The following is a 23,092-nucleotide window of genomic DNA, read 5'->3' on the forward strand; positions in this document are numbered from 1 at the left end:
CAAAATATTCATTTTACAGCATCTAACAGCAAGGCCTGGAATCCAGTATTATATAATTTCAAAACCCATTCTTACTAATGTAACAAAACTCCCCCACTAAGCCACCATTTTTGCTCCTTCTAAACAGCTCTTGCAACAAGTGATGCCTTTTAAGGACAATTTAAGCCAGCTGGGTAAAATAATCTAATAGCTGTATCTCCTCTAGAACTGCTGCCTTTTTTGCTTGCAGTCACAAGAAGCACAAATCACAGATAACCACTGCAGGCACAAAAGCTGTTTGTATATTCAAGAGCAGAATGTTTCAAGTACTGAGGGTCCGCCTGTGTGCTGGCTTGGCTGGTAGCACATGCAGGACCCATGTTCAGAAGTATCTTTGCCACTTTTCTCCCTCAGAGAGAGATTGAGATTATTGTAGAAGAGATGCCCTGCACATCCAAGGGAAAACAGACAGATGGTTACCATTCACTATTCTTCCTCCTTCGCTTCCTTCAGGCAGCTGCAGGAGAATGCTGTCTATTGCTAAGCGAGGAAAAAGTTACCAGGCTGTCACCAAAGAAAAGCAGAGTCCACAATGTAAACCAAGAATTCCTGATTTCTTTTTTGGTGACAGCCACGCTTATTCACCACATTGTCGTGTCCCTTCCACACATGCAAAGAACAATGTAAAGTCTGTACTTTCTTCCGTATTTGCTCATCAGAATCAGGAAAAGGAGTGAGAAATAGAAGGACAAAACAAGCAAGAAAACCATGTTTCATTCCACCTACGCTGATACTGTTCAGAACTCAGACTTTGTTAACTAGTTCTCTTTAAAAGTCATTTCATTTCACGTCATAAAAAAGGTATTAATAAAAAAAAAAGGCATAACCAATATAATTCTGCATCAGACAACAGACCTACCCGCTGCACTTTCTAGTACTAGCCAACAGCAGAGACATCAGCATGACGTCTGTGCAGGACAAGCATAGCGTGTTAGCACTCATCTTTCAGAGATTTACATCTCTAATGTCTTCAAAGACTATGTCTTGGGTTTAATAGCTAGTAACATGCTCTTCTTCCATTAATCCGCCTTAATTACTTTTTGAACTCAGGAAAACACTCAGGATTCTGTGGCAGTAAGTTCCAAAGTTAAACTACAGGACTCATGCAAAAAGTCTTCCTTTCGCTTTTGAATCTGTCTCCTGATAATACAAGCGAGAGGGGCAAATAAGATAATGGAAAACCAGTCTTGACTCAAGTCAAGAGGAAGTTTGACTCGACAATCCTTAGAGGTGCCTTCCAACTTGAGATACTCTATGACTGTCTCTCATTTATCTTCTTCCTACATTTTTACCACACCACATTCCTCCATCAGTCATTGCTTCTTCAGACTGAAAGCCTCCTCACGCACAAATCATTCCATTGTTTTGTTCGCTCTTAGCACTCTTCCCTTTACTGTTCTAGTTAGTTTTTATCACCTGGAAACAAAGTTTAAAACTGCATGCAGCAGTACTCCATACTGCAAGGATTTCCACAGTGCCAACAGCTCATTCACAGCCTGCTACTGCCGATGTAAAACCGGGACTGTTTTCCCAAAGCGCATCACTTGGCGTTTACCTACGCTGAGCATTATTGTTTCGTCAGGCTGCCATTCGGTGTCACAAGAGCTAAGGTACCATATTAGCCTTTTGCTAACATGCTTAGCTTATTTTTCCTCTGTGCTTTCTGCCTCAGTTTGACAAGACACAAATCTGTTAGTTTTTCTACAAGGTGCTCGTACAGACTCAGTCATAAGACAATACAGTCAGTGACTGTAAACTGTTCATGAAGCATTGCTAAATTTATGGATCACACAATACTGTGTCATCCAATCATCAGGGAAAAAAGTTCCTTTGCACTGATCCTAAATGCAAGCTAAATTTAAGATTCTTAAAACCTACTGATCTTTTCACTATGAAATAAGAGAGGAAAAAGGATGTTTTAGGTTCTTTCCATACATCAGCTCGAGAAGTCATCCATGAAACCCAACCCTTCTGTGAGGATAGCTAAATATAACTTCAACACCTCTTGTGATCAAAACTATGAAGAGCAGACTGTTTCAAAATAACCTTAATTAAGTCAACACAGTTGCAGAATAAGCTATTTAGATTTGACGCATCTCTTCTCAGGACATGTATAGCTTTGACATGGAAAATAGTAGAATATTGAAGTTGTACTCTGATATAGCAAGTGACCTGGTCAGACTTCATTTATGGAGTATTCTTTGATCATCGAAACAAAACAAGACATGTAGCTTTTTCTAAACTAAACACCTCCTCTGGGTCTTTACTGGTAGTTTAAGACACACGTTGCCAAAGCATCATCATCAAAGCTTCAGACAGAGTTCTGGAGGTGAATTGGAATAGGCAGGAAACAAGGAGCTATTCTATGAACAAAAATACATTCATACTGAGCGTCACTTTTGACAGCTGTACGAGCAGCCCCAGGTGACACGCTGCATCAGGAAGCTGGGGAGACCTTACTCACAGGGCACAGCTGAACTCTGTACATCATAGACACCTGCCCACCACTTACAAGGGGACAACAAACAGCGACTGTGAGAGTGCTGGCAAGCTTTTTCTAAGAGTCCTCAGAAAAATAAATATTAGATAAGTAAAACATGACAAGCAGGAATTCTCTACAAACCCTGAGCACTGTCAAAAGAAGGGATATATATTTATATCTCTAAGTTATAAAATTCAAAGATACACAATACAGTTCAAAGCATTTCATTTGAAGATTTCTTCTTGTACCAAAACCAGTTTCATTTTTTCCAGTGGGCATTTGACAAGCACAGCAGTATCCACTCGCACACAGTTCAAGAAAAGTTTACTGAAGCACCCACCATGTTGCTGCAAGTGTTATTTTCCACTGTAAACATTTAGACTTGTCCTTATACTGTATATTCCCATAATTCAGGCTCTTGAGGAAAAAAAAAACAAAACCTTCAGATATTGTCTGCTTGTCTAGTTTCACTAACTAAAACTAATTTTAATTAAAGCTGATTTCAGTGCAGAGCTCACTTTTAGTGATGACTGGGCACAGCCAAGGCAAATGGGGCCAAAAACCCTTGAAGTTGTTAAAAAAAAAAAAAAAGTCTTTTTGGATATCTTCCAGTCTTCATCGCTGTTCATTATCATCATTATGAACAGATGCTAAAGATTATTTGAAATTCACAGTCATAAAATTTTTGGTTAGCTTAGGCATAAAGGGGAATGCAGATACACACAAGAGGTAAATGCCGTTATGGAAACACAAGCATGGCTAGCGTTCTGATACCATACAGCAGATAATAATTGGAAAAAAAAATACTTACTAGCCTTAAACATTTTAATGCCTGCAGCAAAATGCCATGGGTAATTTCTGAATTTCCTTACACCCATAACAAAACTTCTTTGCAGTTTTGAATGCAAGGGCCTTGGAGTTTTTGAGGAGTATAAAATACTTCTCCATAATTCTGGAAATTAATCTTTAGCTTTTTCAAGTTTTTCTCCCTAGCTGAAAGTTGTTTTTTGTTAAAACAAAATTTTACTAATCCACCCATTCAAGTTCTTGCACTATGTTCAGTAGTTGCTGCAATGATGAGCGAGTCAACTAGAACACTTGTTTAGACAAGTCACCAGGTACGTTTGGAAACATTTTCCAAATTTCTTACGATGGGTTACACTGATCAATGTAACCTATCACATATTTCTTCTGTCTACTGTGCAACAGTTGTGAGTTTCCGATATCCAACAGAAATACTTGGAGAACTGTCTTTAGAAAAGGTCTCATTGATAAATTTAACATTTCAAGTTGGCAGCTACTCTGTTTATGGCTGTAACAATTTTGTTCCAAGAATTAATATGCATATGTTCTCTTTCATTTGCTAGATTACATTTTATTATTATTATTATTTCTTATTTGTCTTGTAACAGAATGGCAAACTGCCATATACTGGATGGGCTACCAGTAAAAAGACCCAACATCTAAAAATTTCTGAGCCCGAGCACTACAACTATACAGTTACAAGTTTAGAAAGTACTAAAGCAGGAAACATTGCAGAAGAGAAGCACCAGATGAGACTATGCAGCCCTAGGTATATTTCACTTGAAAATTTCTCCACCATATTCCTCCATTGCCAACTGAATACTGAAGTTGGCTTCAGAACATTAGAAAAACCTTCCAGACAGAAGTTGCTGAATAGAGTTTTCAGAACGTTTATCACTGCTACAATAAAAAAATATCCCCACCCACAGCCTGATATGTAGATTTTTCACATTTGCTAAAAAACAACAGGTGGTGGGGTCAAAATGCAGAGTATAAAATTATAAAGCAGTTTCAAGCTTATAAAACAATTATTACTACAGTTGTAGTGCTATTACTTAATGTTACCAGTAGTAGTAATACTATCAATGCTGCTATTACTTGAACGTATAAAGCAAGAAAATACAAATTACCTGGTGAACCTGAATTTCCACTTTCAGAGCCTCCTGTAGAGTCTGCAGCTCCATTCTCTACCTTCTCCACTTTCTCTAGAAGTGTCTTTGCTGATTCCAGTGCCTTGAGTTTCTGGTTTCCTCTTTAACACCAGTGCTATAGAAAAATAAAGGTTTTCTTTTGGTTAGTGAGGGAGAAAAGTCAATTTGAAAAAAAAAAAGGACATTATAACAGAACAGGAATTCAGTATTGAACTATATTCAACTGCAGCTTTCTCGCCTAAACACAAACAATCTTTCCAACACAAGAAATTCTACAGACTGTACAAAATGCCTGCTGCCTTAGAGTCATTTAGCCAAATTTGTTACTTCCCACATATCCCAAAGTTGACATACTTGTCCCTTATCTTAGTTTGCAGGCAGCTATTTCCTACCAATATCCTATTGCAGTTGCATATTGAATTAGCAAAATTTAACTACCGAGAACATTTTAAAAATCTGTGTAGATGAGAAAGTATTCTGGTGACTAAAATTCTGCAACCCAAACAGCAATAAATTGTTAAACAGAATGTACTGCATTAACATACTTCCATGATACTATAGAGCTGTTCTCAGATGAGATGGCCTGCATGCAATTTGACAGAGCGACATTAATATATTAATAAGCCACTGCCTAAAGTTTGTGCTGAGTTAGTCATTTCAGTTGAAACCTATTTTGAAGGAACACAAGATTGATATAAAGCAGCACAAGATGTTTTCAAAACCATTAATTTTAAAATCCTTTTAATCCTGGAATTCTACTTGTAGAACATGAGTATGAGTTTACCATATTCACTTGTACTACAAACAAATTAATCTCCCAACCTCTGACATAGCAAAGCATTATCAGTCATACTTCTAAAACCCGTGAAAGTCAGAAAAGAGATTTTTGTTCAGAAATACGTTAAAAGTATCAGCTTCTGAAACAGGATTAAGATTCCTGTCTGTATCCCATATGCTCAATCACAATGAAACCTGTGTAAATACATCTATAAATACATACACATAAAAGCCATCAGAAAACATTATATAGCAATCTCTCCAGTCACTTCTCCATCCAGACATTACACATTAAAGAATTGCTGGAGTGTTAAAATAGCTCCTATTTTTTTTTATTTTTTCGAAAAATCCTCACAATTATTGCACAGGTATTGTAGCCAACTCAGAGGCCTTCGTAATGGGTCTTGATTGTTTTCAAGAGGACAGTGACAGTTTTAATTAGACATGTAGGCTGTAAAAATACAGTAATTCTCTTAAGTTAGAGACATTTATTTTAACATTGTCTCACTAAAGTAAACTGAAGTGCTGGACAAGTTTGTGAACTCCTGAAAACAAAAACGGTGGTGGTGGTGATGTTTTGTTTATTTAAAGTAATTGTTTCTCTTTCCAAACAGAAAGATGTTACAAAAAGAGAGGGCTAGAAAGGGGTTTTAAAAAGCATTATATTCAGTCATCCTTTGTCAGTGCTGTCTGCTGTTAGCTTAAAGTTACTTATTTAAATAACAAAGGCCTGATCAGACTTTCTAGTCGACGAATGCAATGACCTTCTGCAAGGGCCTCTCCCACATGTGACACAGATAAACGAAAACAGCTGCCTTTGCAGCACTACTCTCTATAAAATTGTAATTTGTATCAAGGGATACATGGAAATTACATATAGTTCCCTGTTCTATTACCACAAACAGTAATGAGAAAACAGAATCCCGGATTATTACTTCCACTCACTGACAAGAACAACTATAGCCTGCATTAAGTCCCTACCATTGCAGTTTCAAAAGAAACCATGCTTCAGAAAACCATGGGGGAGACTGTCTAATGAAAACTGGAACCCACCACAGAGGCAAAAATAAAATCTTTCATAAGCCTTGGAAATTCAATTTTGGGGTAAAGATACAGGCAGATATGGCCACCGTTTCTTCCAATGAATGGGAAGGCACTCCTGATGAATAGCTAGTATAGTTCTGTAACTGCACAGTAACTTTAAAGTGCAAAGCAGCAGATGAGAGTGTTATCTCAACTGAGAATGCAAACAACATCCATAATTTTAATACATGCAACTATAGACCTGTACTAGTTCATGGGAAAAATGACACAGGTACTTCTGTTAAAAAAAAAAAAAAAAAAAACCAACAACAAAACAACAAAAACCAAAGATTGAGTGACTACTATTAATGCACAACTTAATTTGACAGATAGAAATTGTAGTATTGATGGTTCATGAAAACTACTCCAACCCAGTTTTATAGATGCCTTGAACAGCTAGAAAGATTTTTCAAAATTAATTTGAAGACATGTAAGAAAAAAAGTGATAGTGCTTTGCAGAAGTGGTTACTCAGCTTAGCCATGTTTACAGGAGTGTAGACATGAACAAATGTAATTCACTGTCAAATTGATGAATATATATTTTGACAAGTAAAAAAAACCCAAAACAATTCTAGTAACATACCGATCATTCAATTCCATTCCAAAATATTTGTTACAATTTCACATTTTTCTTTCATTGTAATTTAAAAAGATAGCAGATCTTAAGATGCGTTAAAATTTATTCCTTCAGCGTATATAAATTTGAAATAGGTGCCATAGTATAACATCCTGAAAAATTAATTTAAATTCATAAGACTGAAGCTTCCAAGAAAAAGTGAAAGACTGACAAACTTTTGACATTTCTTCTTTTTTGTCGTCATTGTTCCTGTCCCCCCCTTGTTTTCCTGTTGTTTTTTTTGGGGGGTGGGGTCGGGGGTGTTGGTATGTTTTCTAACTCTTGACTTGACTCCTCCTTCCTACTTCCCTTCCTCCAGCATTCCCATTATAGCCTCAGAGCAACTCTCTTTGCAGTATCATTTACCCCGTTACCTTCTGCCAGCAAAGTCACACTGAAGCACATTTTAAACATAGGAAAAAAACTCCTCTTCAAAAACTAAGAGTGTGATATGTGAGGAAAGAGAAACTTCGCTTTGAAAGCAGGTACAGAACTACATAAGCAAGTGGTCTCACACATTTTATGAATGCAAACATCTTCAGTATTTTTGAACTTTTATCCTTTTAGACTGAACTTCAAGAGAAGAGTTTAAAACTTAAGTCTAGTGGCATTATGAACTACCTAGAATGCCACACTGGAAGATGTATAAAGCCATCCATCCCTGGATTAATCATAAAACATACTGTATTTTCCACTCTACTCTTATGACAGTGGAATTACTTTAATTAAAAAGCTTGTAGATGATTGAAATTGCATGGATGGGTTGGTTTGCAAACATCCTTCATCCCATTAGTTTTTAAAGGAAAACATGCAAATGCCTTGTTCAATGCTAGAATCAGTGATTTCCAAAAGGAAAGCAAAGGATTGTGGAGTACATGTATCTCTCATACATCCAGACATACTTCCAAGCCTCAGCCAGAAAGAACACTGTGAGCAAGAGGTAAATTTACCATTCCTTGGATTGATTTCAACTATTGGAAGCAGCAGTCCTCCATTCAATTTCTTGCTGGCACGCATTTGTTATAAATAATCCCTTATTTCTTATGTGGTTGCTTCGAGACTTCAAATTTCATGCTCACATAAGTACCCCAATGCACCGCAGCTAAGGTAGTAGATGTTTATACACTATATAAATATTCAGAGACTGAATGAAACCTTAAACTCTACAATAATCACATAAGTGCATTAGCACTTCTCTATTATTATCTCAATTAAATATAATCCACATCAGAACCTCTAAAGTATCACAATGCTATTTAAACTACACCTATTTTGGAAACTGCACTAGAAACACAGCTGTCAAAGTATATATATGTAAGAAACAAAGGTAGGACCCACACAAAAGCCATGAATACCTTCTGTGTTTATGAAAGGACTCTGAATAACTTGGAATTCTAGACAGAATTCCTTCAAATAAATTTGTTTTTCACATTACACAGAAAAAATTTTAACTTTATTGTTTTTGAGCACATGAATTTAAACGTCCACTGTAATTACAGACTCTTGGGTCTAAATCTCAGCCCTACAGTGGTTTTATTTATAGGACTGGGGCTCCCATCAGTAACATTTACTTTTTAGGATTTAATTCCTGAATATAAGAATAGATAGGATTTCAGTTTCAGTAAACATCAAACTTTTCCAGGAATGGATGCCAGGTCTTCTTATCATCTATTCTTAGGTAAACCATCTTAGCCTTGAGAAGTAGTACTTACCGGTTTTGAGAAAGTTACTCCCTTCAGCTCTCTACCCCCTCCTACAAAAGAAAAACATTAAAAAAAAAAAAAAAAAAAAAAAAAAAAACCAAAACAACAAAAAAAAACCCATCGTTACAAACAGCTTAATATAGTTTGAAACAAAGAAAAAAAAATTAAAGGTTTGGAAAGGTGGGGAGAGGAGTCATTCAGGTTTTGGGGAAGGGTTTTTTGTTTGGGGTTTTTGGAGGGGTTTTTGGGTTTGTTTTTGGCATTTTTTTTTAAATTGCTGATGTTAACTATAAAATACCACGTGGAAAGAAAATCTGTTTGACATGGCAGGGAAAGCCAAGGAGACCTACAATTCTAATCTGGATTAAAATGCAAACTATTACTGTCACTAGGGGAAGAAGAGATTACAGGTACAAGCTTTTATAGTTCTGTGCAAGGCCTGTGTCCCCCTCCCCTGGGAGTAATACCTCCTCTCCATCACATTTATTAACATCTAAGTCACAAGCCCTGTCAGTTGCCACAGCTAAATATGACAAGGTTACCCACCGCAGACATTTGCCCACCACCTCTGCTAGAGGTTACACCAACACAACAAAGATGATAGAGCAGGTGGTGTGTCAGCACAGTCACTAGAGCTCAAATCCCAGAGTACTAATATAAACTGAAATCAATGGCAGTTTAAGCTAATATGCTAGGTCATGAACTGTGGAGGCCAGGAAGACTGCCCATTACACTGCCTGTGTCATGGGAAGAACAACATTTACCGGCGGAGCAAGGTAGTACCTCTTAAATCATGCTCGTATGAATCATAAAAAAACTTGTGAGTCAGAGTCCTAAAAAGATAAGCTAAAACATAAATGATAACTCATTTGCTCAATTACTTTGCCTAATGCTAAAAAAAGCCTCAAAAATACTCCAATTTCCTACTAAAATACTAGAATATCAGCATATTTTAAGCTTCACCTCCACAGCTAACAAAATCTTTGCAGATATGTTTCCATTCACACACAGTCTTCGCAGAGCTGAAGATTAAGCCCCAGTGTCATGATTTAACCCCAGCCAGCAACTGAGCACCATGCAGCCGCTCCCTCCTCCTGCTCCCCTGGTGGGATGGGGAGGAGAATCAGGGGAAAAGGTAAAGCTTGTGGGTTAAGATAAGAACAATAATTGAAATAAAATGAAATCTCTAATAATAACAGCAATTGTAATGAAAAAGAGAGGAATAACATACAGATGGAAAAAAAAAAAAACAAGAAGTGATGCTCAACGCATTTGCTCACCCTTCGCTGACTGATGCCCAGCCAGTCCCCCAGCAGCGATCCCAAGGCCCCAGCCAAGTCCCCCAGTTCATACACATAGCATGACATCCGATGGTATGGAATAGCCCTTTGGCTGGTTCAGGTCAGCTGTCCTGGCCGTGCTCCCTCCCAATTTCTTGTGCCCCTCCAGCCCTCTCACTTGCAGGGCCTGAGAAACTGAGAAGTCCTTGACTTAGTATAAACATTACGCAGCAACAACTGAAAACATCAGTGTGTTATCAACATTGTTCCCATACTAAATCCAAACCCACAGCATTGTACCGGCTACCAAACAGAAAATTAACTCTCTCCCAGCCAAAACAGGACACCCAGCCTTATAAACAGATGCAGCAGCAGAACTCCAGATTATCATCTCTTGCTCAGTGGAGTAGTTTACATTTACTCACCAGCAGAGCCAGGTTGCTGATGAACACCAAGAACTGAAAAGAAAACAGGAAGCCTACTGCTGGCAGTGACTAAGGATTGTTGCTTTCCTAATCTCAAATTTTATTATACGTTTTAAACAAAATACTACAGAAGTTAAAGTTGTTATATTGATTTTAGAGTAATTTCAGATTAGTTCAAATAATATCCAACTGTTTACATGGCAGGTTATGAACTGGGGAGTATGGACTGTTTTCAGGCTATATTCAAACCAAGTGCATTTGCTCTTGATGCTGCAGAACTTGAAATACCCTCATTGTTGAGGGTGCTGAAGAGACACCTGAAGTGGCACCTGTTGAGGGTACTGAAAAGGGTGTGATTTTCAAACTTTAGCTGTTTCTTCTTCCGCATTAAAGCCTTAATTGTCACCTCCGCCTCCCACTATCAATCAGTTAATTGGTCCAAAAAACTATAGAGGAAGCTCTTTCATCATGCAAGCACTAACAGTCTGTCTTCAACAAACAACTACATCTCCATACTACTGATAAGAAATGATTACAAAAAAAAAAATCTCACTGCTGTAGATGACTGACTTCGAAAAGCTCACAAAAACTGTCAGTACTGCACATCTGCAAATACAGTCCTAGAACAAGTGAGCAAGATTTTTATTTCTAAAGGAAAAATGCCATTTACTTGTAGTACAAGGGCACACAAACTGAAGAGAAAACTGTACTTAAAAATAACAGCATGATTAACTGTTCCTTCCTTCCTTTTTTCCCCCCCTACGCAGAGACTCACCTCCATAGTGGGACCCTAGCTTCATCAAGGCTGAACCGTGCAGAAAAAAGCTGCACAGTTACAAGCCCTCGGATTGCATTTAACTACTCTGAAGGGCTGCAACCCCAGGCTGAGAACCCAGGGGCTCCCGAGGACAAAGTTAGGAAAACCAGGAGTTTAATCGTGACTATGTCAGTGATTTGCTGTGTTGCCTTGGAGAAGTCACTTAGAGAGGACCTAGGCAGGGAATGAAAATACATTTACATCCTCTTCTGTACATAATTTACTACAGGCTTTTTTCTTAAGTGTTTATAACAGGTTAATGTTTGAAAGTCAAGCCTTTGGAACTACAAAATACTTTAATTCTGCACTCATGCAAATACAGTACTTTTATTGGCATCTCTGCCTCATTTAGCAGAGAAGACAAGCTTAGAGAATGAAGCATCAGTTGAATAATTTCTTTTCATTCTGAGTTTTCAGTTTGCATGCTTTTTAAAATTCAACATTTAAGCTCTACAACAAACAAAGAACTGGTTTCCTCATAAGCAGCACATTAATGAGAGTCACAGAAAAACTTGTGCCTGATACAGGCAAGTTTTCTTAGATAGGGAGTTGAGACAGAGAAATGAAGAACATCCAAGACTGGTAACTCCGAGCATCTTAGACTTATGTTTCCCATTGCTCTTAAACTGTTCTCTACTATAAAAGTGTTATGACCAACTAAATCCATAGCTTTGGTTCCTGAAAATTCTCTGCATTTGTGGCTACTGGGAACCAACCCAGAACAGCATTAATGAAAAAGGTACCAGATAAAACCCGCTCTGTAGATGAATGGAGATTATTTCTTGTTTACAGCAAGAGTACATACACAAATTCACACTGCCCCTCTCTCACTACAAAACACATTAGGAAGTTAAGTCACTCATATCAGTAGCCTCAAGAGTTTTGCATTTTGCAGGGTTTCTTAAAAACTTCAGCAAGTAGAAGCATACCACAAAATCTCAGCTACTCATTTTACTGAGGCTGCCTTTTGAAGGCTCTAGAAACACATGCTGAAGTTGTTTTGAGGTATGAATCTGCACAGCTAAATCTCAGATTTTTACAGGATATTCTGCAATATTTGCAGGGTTTTAAAACCCCAGCTCTGGAAGTCATATTTCTACATCCACCTCTGCTTTCTATTAAGAACACTGCTTTCTTCCCAAAACATACAAGAAGAAAAAGTTTGAGCAATGCTTACCTATGTTTACTATATACTAAAACCAAAACCCAATTAACATTAGCATTAACCAAATAAGACAGTTTTAGAAATTGTTTTTCTTAGTGAGACTGACTATTGAGAATCTGATGTATTATTAACAGAAAGGGTAGTTTCATATACATACATTTAAAGTAGTACAACCCACCCACCCCGGAAAAAAAAAAAAAGGCTCTTAACCTTTTCAACAGTTCTATACAACATATGTAAGGAAAAAACACACCACCATTGCCGAAATCATATTCTGCAGATCAACTGTCAACTTTTTTTTGAAGTTTGTAAAGAAGGAGAAAAGTCACTCGTTTCATAGGCCTGTCATGAAAACGAAGACCTCAAACACAAAACTCCTGTTCAACATTCTGTAGCCCCTTGGGACGATTAAAAACATTTTAGCATACAGCACCTGAAGGTTTAAGACTATTTAAATGCAAAGTATCTGTATATTAAGATGTTTGGTCACATGAATCAGAATTTATTATTACCTTTAAGTTATATAATAAAGCGTATGCTACTGTAACCAGAGACTCATGTGGAAAAAACGGCAGAAATGAAAAGTCATGTTAGCCACTTTTTGTTAGCATTTTTCCTAACTCTAGAAGCTAGCACATGTCTACTGTTAGACCATGTAACTTTAATCAGAAACTTTATATGTACATATCACATTACAATATTTAATGATGTAATCTTAACTTTTGCCAATAGGACCTCAGTCTTGTTCAGTGCCCAGGATGGACTTGGATGAAAATGAACTAATTGTTCATGAACAGGCAACTGTGAGCCTGACATTCTTTCATATTTCAGAGCATTACTTGACAATGATAAGGGTAAAACATTAATTAAAAAACAATTTTAAAATTTGGGGGGAGGGGGCTGCAAAATACACGGCGCACAGAAGGGATTAACAGTTTTCTCTGGACATCTGTCTTTAGAGGTGAACTCCTCAAAGCAATAGCTCTCCTTCCTGTATTTGATAGGCACGCTGTATATAGAGAGCACTGACAACTTCTTTCCTGGAAGATACAGTAACAGTTACTTTACTGTGATTTTCAAGCCACAAATTAAACTACTCATATTCTTTAACCCGACAGGATTTCGGCAGCCTCAAGAAAAAGACAAACCAAACACAGCCCGTATGTGGGTTATACAAGCTATTCCAACTACGTTATTATAAGGCTCACATTTCAATGACCATCGTTAGCAGCGCTGGTGCTGTCACTTCCATGATTAAAAGCAAGCCTCCCGTGTGCCAGTGCAGGGAACCCGATCTTGCCATTGTGCTGCAGCTGGGAGAACTCCCAGTCAGTCCCAGTAACACGTGCCAGGCAGGTGGTACAGGGACCAACAGGACTGCCCAAGATAACTGAGACTGCACTGAAGCATACTAGCCATGCCTTCCAGTATGTCGGTCTGCACAACTCCTTTGCAACTTCTCTCTCTTCCTCTTCCCTATCCTCACACAATACCGGTAGATACTTGCCACTAAAATGGTCAAGGACCCTGGCTTTTCTGTTGATGCATGCAAACAATTTACAGGATTTAAAGTACACGCTTCAGTTCTGCCTCCGAATTCCTTCTGCTGCTGTGATTAGCCATGAAACAGACACAATCTGGAGTTTAAGACAGCAGAAGCAGGTTTCATTTGGGGATAGATTGGTTCACCTTCTCTACAAGGCCTTAAAAAACCCATCAAACTAAGTTTAAATGGAAGCGTGTGACATCATCATTCCTCTTTGCAGACGCAGTACTATATTTAACATTTAGAGAATGAGCTAAAAGACTTACTACAGCTAAAGAGACCATCCCTGTTGTAAAAGCAAAACCACTTCACAGGCTGATTTTTAAAACATCCATCAAAACTTGCCATGGCAGTCAAACACATGTAAACAGATGAAGATTACCCTCTCAGCTGCGCTTGTCCTATGACTACAGCTCTGACAGGCGTTAGTGGCTCTTCCTGAATTAAGTCTTTCCTGGCATCACACTCTTCAGCAAAATGAAAAACCACATTTGGCCTAGTGGAAAGTTAGCACAAGTATGCTTTAAAAAAAAATCTCAGGATCACCTCTCTCACCTAAGCAGACAGAAAGTATGCGCCTTTGCAGTTTTAACTCATGCACAAACCCCTCCTCTTTGAACAGTCTTAGTATATTTCTTCAGCCCGACCTAAAGCCACTTACACTTGAAAGGGAAAAGGGTTGCATAATTTAACTTACCCAGGATTAACTGTTTAAGCCATCTTTAAAATAAAACAAAACTAACCCACAACAGTTTCAATTCCCTGATTTTATATTTTCTTTCATATGATAAATATGGCATTCAGGGAAACGTATTTATTTTTTAATAAAAACTAGACTAGAAGGTTACCGAAAGTCTGCCTCTAACCTGTGACCACTATTAAGCCTGGCAAAAGTTCCTCCTGACTTGACACCAAGGGCTTGATGTGTTCCCCATTTAACCCCTTCTAACATTCATGAAATTATCACCAGTACAATTCTGCCTTCTGTACCTCGAAAACAGTGTATGGGGAATGTTTTACAGCACTGTCGCATACTGAAGTTCTGGTACTGCAGACAGAGAAACGTGAACAAGAACACCAAGCTGCACTTTGCTCAGTGAGTTACCATTCACCAGTTTTTAGATAAACACAAAACAACCTTGTATGCAGCAAAGCCAAGTTCCCACTCCTGTAAAAAACTGGATGACCTGAGTTTTTATTTTAGTGAATTACTTTGTTATTTAGAAGGACTGTCAATCTACACATATACTACGAGGAACCCCAAGTCCTAATAAAGTCTGTAGAGTTTACGATTTACCAACAGTGCAACAGCAAAATTTCATGTTTGAAGCAGCAAGCTAGGCATTTTTTTGCAAAAATTAAAAGATTTACGTGATGTAAAGATGCAACTCAGTGGAAGGCAGAGCCTGGCATTTATTTCTAAGATTTTTTGCTGCATTCTGTCACATTCCACAAAATTGCTGGAAACTTGGATTGTTGGGACTTTTTTTTTTTTTTTTTTTTGGGGGGGGGGGGGCATGTGTTTTGTTGTTTTTGGTGGGTTTTTTTAGAAAACAAAGTTTATCAGTTAAACTTCAAAGAAGTCAGTTAATCTGTTAAGTCTTAAAACTGGAATTTTTCTTTTTTAATTATTTTCAGCTTATTTACAATGTATACATATAGCTGGGAAGGAAAAAGAAGATGGAAGGTCAACAGAAAACAGAAGTTGTCCTCTCCTACCTCTACTAGCCCACTGCTTTGGCTCAAAATTTGTAAGAAATTCAAAGGGAAGTTATTTGGAGGGTGGTGTTTTGTGGTGATTTTTGTTTTTAAATACATGCCTAGCAAAATCGGTTCATTAACCTCTACTGTTCTTAAGGTGTGTTGTAAATTTCTCATTGCAGTCACTAAGAAGTTTTTGCCTTCCTTTTTGTACTTCAGATCTCTACTTGGGGAAAAGGAGATGGAGGAGAAGGAGCTGCGAGGAGGACAGAAAACTAATTTCTAGAAAGAACACACACAGTAACTGATTTAACAACTGAAGATGCAAGGAACAAGAAAAAAAATTAAGAAAACTCTACTCCAGTCCTGGTTTGGGTTGGGATTTTTTCTTCCCCCACTCAAATTCCATTAAGAATGGAGGGATGTCTGATTTCTTGTTTATTCTTTCAAACACGAGGAGAAATTTCACATCGAGTACCAAACTGGTTTTCCCCTTCTAGCAATCCACTTTATCTTGGAAAGAACTGGCTTGCAGGAACGATGTGTTAGTGAGGCAGAAGTGCCTTAAGAGTTTTGGGAAGACATCCAGAGTACAAAAGCAGATGATCTGGGTAGCGCTGCAAGACTGCAGGCATGAAATGCAAAACTAGAGGTACCTCTGACTGTCACTGGAAGTGCTATTGCACTTCTAATGGGGAGAACTTCAGGTATATGCATATCCTCTGGTTGTACAAACTGTTAGTTTGAATTTCATCTATCTATCAGAGACTTTCGGCGGTAGGGGGGGTGGGGGTGATGTCAGAAAAGCAGCCAATGCCTCAACCACAAAACAGTGACATTCAAGGGCAGCTACGACCTTCCATTTCCAGAGCACTGCTATTGACTCAATCTGCCAGCAGGGGGAAATGCCAAACAAGTGAAAAAAAGTTAAGAGCAATACACTGAAGATGAGTAATAAAATCAAACAAAACAAACCAATCACACACACACACACCCCATCCTCAGCAGATAAGGGGAAAAATTCTCCTCCTGGAAAGGGGAGGCAGGATAAAGGGAGTATATACAATTCAAAGTAACGGAGTATGTTGCACATTCTTCCAGGCTTTAGAGAGGAAACAGTGAAAGTGCTAGTTCAAAATACAAGCACTTAAGAACAGCACCAGCAAGCAAAAACAAGTTTTCGGATTCAGTGTTAGCATAGAGTGACTGCAAATCTATTAAAGTTCTCTTAAATCTACCATCTCAACAAAGAGCAAAGTTTTGTTATTACACAACTGAGAACACCGAGGTGAAAGAATACAAATTTTTAAAGGACTATCCAACATGAATAGCTCAACTAATTTATTTAAAGTGAATACATATATTCCAGAAAATCATTCTGCATGACAGAAGACTTCCGATGACATTTACACAGAATCCCAAGAGTCTGGACTTTTTTTTTGCTGAAAAGATTTCAGAGCAGCAGGGGTCCCATTAAACACTCTGTTTTTCCTTCTACCTTATAAATACTATCTGTACACTATTTCCATGCTTACAAAGTATAGTGAAAACTACTTAAAGGAAGCATCAGTTAAGGGAATAAAACCGTGTAAAAGATATTTTGATGAAGGGTAACTTGCAATCAACAGATGGGAAAAAGACTCAATTACACAATGCATTATAAAATTAAGAAACAGAAACCCAAAATATAAAAATCTGTTGATCAAAGAAATTTAAAATGCATTTACAATAAAAAATAAAAAAATAATTAAAAAAAAAGAGACAGAAGTGTCCCACAATGACAAGGACTTTTCGTTTAAAGCATCACAGGCTAAGAATCATAGGAAACAACGGGGAGATTTTCAGTGACAGATGTATGGAGATTAGCTACACAAGCTTCTACCGATGTTAACCTTCCCACAGATATCAGACAGAAGCTAGGTACACATGTAATAATAAGCAAGCATTTAAAAATGCAGATGAACTGTGATTATATGGTAGGGCACCTTATAACAATGGGCAATCTTTTATATAGTTGCGTATGTATAAAGCCCTTTCAAAATCAGATGCTGTACTTCCAGTAAAGCTCTTCTCTCAGCGTGTCCCTGAAACCTGCTAACCGAATCACGGTTCTGCAAGCACGCACAAGAAAAGATTAGACTAACAGTATATCAAGAGGTTTAAGTAAATCCCAATTCTGCTCAGAGTTTACAGGTCTACCTCCTGATTCTCCGCTTCCATTAATTTATCCTGCAGCTGGAACACTCCCACAGGCAGCTAATCTATCTGACCACGGCTCTCTCCTTTGTGTCCTCCTCCAGCTGCGCAGTCCTACCCTCCCAGCAGTCCCCACTCTTCCTGGGAGGAACAGTGGGTGAGGGGGTGTCAGTCACACTGCTGAAAGTTGAAGTGATTCACAAATAGGTCTGTGGAGCACCAAGCACAGGCTTAAGCAGCAGAAGCAGTGGGCCAGCAGCTGAAGGGAGCCCTCCTTCCTCCCTTCCTTCCTTCAGCAGCCTCCAGGTTCCAAATGCTATAGCGGGCGAGAGGCTGAGCACTTTGCTGCTTTTCAACTAAAACAACCAGCATGGAATCATCTTTCACTTTCCCCACCTGGTGACAAGTTTGGCTCATGAGTTATGTTTTCAGTGATCCAGTCACGTAGACACATTGTTTTAATTTTGAGACTGGAAGACCTACAGGACAACTGGGGAAAAAAAGAGGCATCCGCATTTGCCAGGCATCTGAATTCTGTATGTTGTGCTTGTTACTCAGGCAGAACAGACATCGCTATTATTTTCTGCTTATCCTCATTATGGCACAAGGGATAACAGTTCTTTACTTGTTTACTGTACTGTCCAGGAACAGACTGTGTAAAGAGGTCAAGGAGAAAAATCATCATTTAAGACTTCTATCTTAAACACTAAAATTAAATCAGTCTGTACTGTGGGTCAACTTTCATGCCAGTATACTGGAACAAGTACTGGTCCACACTTCCTGCCTGGCACGGTTCTTACAAGAAACTGGCCTCTTCAATTTAATTCTTTTAACACATGCATTAAAAATAAGCCATTTCATGTATATAAAGTACAGCAGCATAAACCTGAAAATTAACTGCTAACGTACATTCTTGTATTTTAACTTTTTTTTTGCCAGGAAGCAAGATACCTCAAAATGAGAAACTATACATAAATTCTTGCTTTTACAACACTACAGATCACTGTCTTTAATATGTCACAGGCTTCTGAATAATTGTCAGAGGACAATATAAAAACTATTTGTTAGTGAACAGATGTTCATATGACAAAACTATCAAAGAACAATTCTTTGTTTCTTAATCTGTCTTCAGATTTTACAAACAAGATGGAGAAGGTAATGCTTCTCACCTGCTAGAAGTGATTTTTTTTCTAGAAAGAATATTAGGAATTTGATTTCACGCAGTTCTGTGCAAAAAAAAAAAAAAAAAAGTCTCAAGACTTCTGTTGATTCTGTTAGGTGCTCTGAACCCTGTAAAAGGTGGCTGGGACCCTCTGCTGCTACCAGAAAGGTATCACATTTTCCTCTCCTCCTGAATAAGTACCACATCTGTTCCAAGTACAGCCTGCTAATTTTTTCTAAAAAACATTCTCATTCTACATTTTAATTTTATTTGCTTTTTAGTCAAACTCATTCTGTTTCACCAGCTATTATTTCATGATGCTATGTTTTCCTTTTGGCATTCCTGCACACAGACACCCACAAAAAAAAAGACCAGCTGAAGGCCCTTGAACAATAAGTACAGTATTCTGTAGTATCGATTAAATCAAGAAAATAAACAGCATTAGGGTTTTCATGAGTTTCCAGGTTTTTGTATACTGGTAAGTTATGATAGAGCACTTAAAGGCATCAACACATTTACAAGCGGTCTAAATAAAAAGGCAGTAAACAGAATTAGGTAAAACATGCTTGTTTCAAACTCTGAACTAAACGGAATATTGAAACCTCCTTTCTCTCCCCCTCCATCCCAAAATAAAAGCGTGAGTGAGAAGGGATTTCATTACATTCTTAGAACTGTTATAAGCAAGTCAAACGCAGCCACTCGCGTTTAGCATGCAGGCTGTACACACTCCCGAGCACGTCACACCACGAAGCCACGCCGGCTGAGCCGCCTGCCTTCCCCAGGCCTCCAACGCAACTGTCACCAGGCCTAAATCAGGTAGGTCTGCGTGCAGCGCTGCTGCAGAGGCGCAGGAGCCCACCCCTGCTCCCCATTTCGCTTCGGATTGAAACTACCAGATCATTCCAGCATCAGCTTTCTCTCCACCGCTTCCTTTAGCTGTAGTGTATGTATTTAAAAAGACAAGGGAATCACAATTTACTGTGTGAGATTTGGCCCTGATTTTTTTCTTCTTTACCACACCGGCTACCCTGCAGGTTCTGAGCCATCGTCAGCTGTTGCTTTTGGTTCCTTCGATGCAACAGGACTGGGTCTGCCAGGCAGCATCCCCGGCTTCGCAGCACACCTCCACCGGGGAAAACGCCTTCCTCTCGCCTGCTCCCTGCGGGGCTCTGTGAACACATTTCCCCACTCTCCTAACAGGTACACAAGTCCAGCACTGGTTCAATAGTCACACATTTCTCTCTCTTTCAACACCAATTCCTTACTCCCCTGTTTATTTTCATACAATGCTATTAAATAAAAGTGCAATTAAGTGGTGGCCCGAGTACCTCAAGTGTTCTCCTAGAGAACATGATTTCTCTGCCAGGTTAATCCCATTCTGACAACTACTTTAAGCCTTCTACTTTATCTAAATCAGCATTTTTCTGCTCTTAGGATTCCCAGTCTACCTTGTAGCTTTGCAACACCCAGATTCTGGAGAAGGAAAAAAAAAAAAAAAAAAAAAAAAAATAAGAAGTAAAGCGTTGTCTCTATATAGCATGAACTTTCTCATCCAGGCAAGATAGAACAACACTGAGATAAAACCCACATTTCCTAATAGCTTTACTCTGAATGATCTTTTGAGTAAAGTAGTTGATGCAACAGTCTCATGAGACTGACACAAAACTACTGGGGAAACACAACAGGCCAAGCAAAAAGAGGTAACATTCTGGAGGTCAAACGTATATCAGAACACTGCATCAAAAAAAAAAAAAAAACCAAAACCACCCACAAAAAAACACCACAACCCAAAGACAACCAAACACAAGAAACCACTTTAAGTAACACTTAGAGGTAAGTACAAAAATATATGCTTTACCTGAATACTGGAGACAAAAACTGTTTCACTGTACCTTTTTTTTTTAAAGAAAAAAATCCACACACACAAAAAAAAAAATCAATCCCCCAAAAAAACACCATAACTTGCCCCTTCCAGAGAACGGTCCACAACAATTAAAAAATAAAAGATTTCCCAGACAATCAATCCAGTGTACATGAAATTATTTTTTTTAACATACAATTATTTAAATACTGATTTAACTAGCTCATTGCAATGGAAACCCTGACAACACCTGATACATAAAACATTCATGACTGAGTCCTAAAGAACTCACTGTTAGACCAACAAACACAAACAAGATGGACAAGTGAGAACAAGTTTATATAGAGGTTTATATACGCGCCTTGGAAAGACCTGTTTTCTCTTCCCCATTACAGATTTGTTTTCTGATCTCAAAATCTGAGCAGCTGTTTTCCCCCCCCCCTATTCTGCACAATATACCTGAACTAAATCACAAGTTTTATTTCAGTCCCTTGTCTTCCAAGAAACATCTGCCCTAAAAGGAGAGAAAAGCAGGAGGACACTACGCTCCACACCCTTTTCAGATCCCTTTGCTGTAAGAAAACATATATCCTTGTACCAGGCAGAAGATATTTAAGTTCCCAAAACAAACACGAACATGTTACAGAACTCTAAACCAAGAGGTATTTAATGCCTTAGAAGTCACTCCTAGAGAATAATAGTCCCTATTGTCATTTTACCCTGTGTGAAATGGCATGTTTTTCAAATCATCTATTGGAGAAACATTAAGAATTTCAATTATTGCAGCCCTTTATTTTCTCAAGTTGCATTAACAAGCACATAATATCTGGGACAGGGTTGGGGGGGGGAGGTGGGGGTGCCGAAGTAGCTTGTATAGCATCCTTTCATATGTGCTGCATGTTCCAGACCTGGAAGAAGGCAGAGTGCTAAGCAGTACTTTTACTTTTTTTTCCTGAAGAGGACTGGACAGTCGTGTAGCGAACAGGTCAAAGGACCCCGAGACCAGCAGTAGCACGTGTTACCAATTTCAAAACTCGTTCATTTGAACAGCCCCCCTCAAGTAACTTTAAGAGCATTTCTTGTATTCCAAATACAAACACAGATCAATAATACCTGGTTTATAACAATGCAAGTATTCCTTTCTTGGCTTTGTATGTTTTCACAAGTGTCTGAATAAAGTTCACTAATACACAACACAATGGTTTGTCCAGGTAGAGGCAGAGAAGCAAACTTCAGCTGCTTAGGTTACACGTGCTGTAAAACCAAAACACACTATTCAGACTTCTCATTCATCAACACCTAAAACTGTCAGTCTTACTTCTACAAAATCTGCATAGGTTTTACACAAGCAGTCAAGATAACCGTAATTTTTATGAATTAAACCTTTTGCAGTTATTAAGTTCCTGCTGCAGTCACACAGTATGCTAGAGACTGTTCAAATTCCACAACAGATTAATACTAACCTACTAAAAGAATATTTTTTCCCCAACTTGTGATGCATCACAAGTATGCACCCACAGGAGAGCACAAGATGCTAAGAGCTTCTGAATATAATGTAAAGTTGTAATTCAAATTACCAAATGCACAAAGAGCAAGGAAGTTGAAAAGGGGTTGATTCCCACAACAGTAATCTAAACCTTCTAGACATCTGAAAATTCGTACAGTACACACCGAGAAAAGCTGAAGTAGAATGCAATTCCTACAGCAGGCAAATTGTTACAGTCTGGATGTCACATCTGCATGTTCATACACAAAGCATTAGTCTTTTTGTCCTCTGGGCTAGAAGCCTTCTGGACAGAAGTGTCTGTCACAGCCCTTTTTCCTACCCCTCAGATATGATAAGAAAGAACACGTGTACTATTCTGCCAGTCTAATTATTTAATCCCCAATCAATATGTAGAGCAGCAAGAGAAAGGTAAATTCACATGTAGAAGCATAATAATCAAAAGAAGCATTAATTTCTAGCAATATTTATTCTCTGAAAAAGTGTCCGTTTCCACTTGCCTAAAAATTCAACTAGTTAAATCAAACTCTCCCTGCCAAAAAAAAAAAAAAAATCATGAAACTGAGATGTTCTAGTTAATTCTTAAAAGCTTAATCCTAGTTTAACACCTGCCCTTTGCCTGACAATCCAACTGCCTTAAAACTGATCATAATATTCCTCATTGAGATCAATGCTGGGTGAGCGAGAAGTTTTGCCTTTCAAACCTGAGCTTCAAATAAAAATGAAAATTCTACTAAGATGACAAAAAGAGATAACAGTAGATTCTTGATATTTATTCAA

The 23,092-nt window shown here is 38.3% G+C and overlaps 1 protein-coding gene across 10 annotated transcripts in view; it reads right to left on the reverse strand.

Annotated features, from left to right (window-relative positions):
- Window positions 1-23,092, reverse strand: part of PHF21A (PHD finger protein 21A) — a 132,913-nt gene that overhangs the window by 91,661 nt on the left and 18,160 nt on the right. For 8 of the 10 annotated variants that reach the window (XM_080395925.1, XM_080395937.1, XM_080395938.1 and 5 more), the window contains 2 exons: window positions 8,665-8,705; window positions 4,456-4,591 (listed from right to left, as the gene is read on the reverse strand). In XM_080395925.1, coding sequence (XP_080252051.1) covers window positions 4,456-4,509 — 54 coding nt within the window. In that variant the 5' untranslated portion in view covers window positions 4,510-4,591; window positions 8,665-8,705. Of the gene's footprint in view, window positions 1-4,455; window positions 4,592-5,376; window positions 8,637-8,664; window positions 8,706-23,092 lie in introns of those variants that run through there. The other 2 variants (XM_080395933.1, XM_080395935.1) reach the window with 2 other exon arrangements.

The sequence above is a fragment of the Falco punctatus genome (assembly GCF_963210335.1).
Source record: "Falco punctatus genome assembly, chromosome: 7".
In the NCBI taxonomy this organism is placed as follows: domain Eukaryota; kingdom Metazoa; phylum Chordata; class Aves; order Falconiformes; family Falconidae; genus Falco; species Falco punctatus.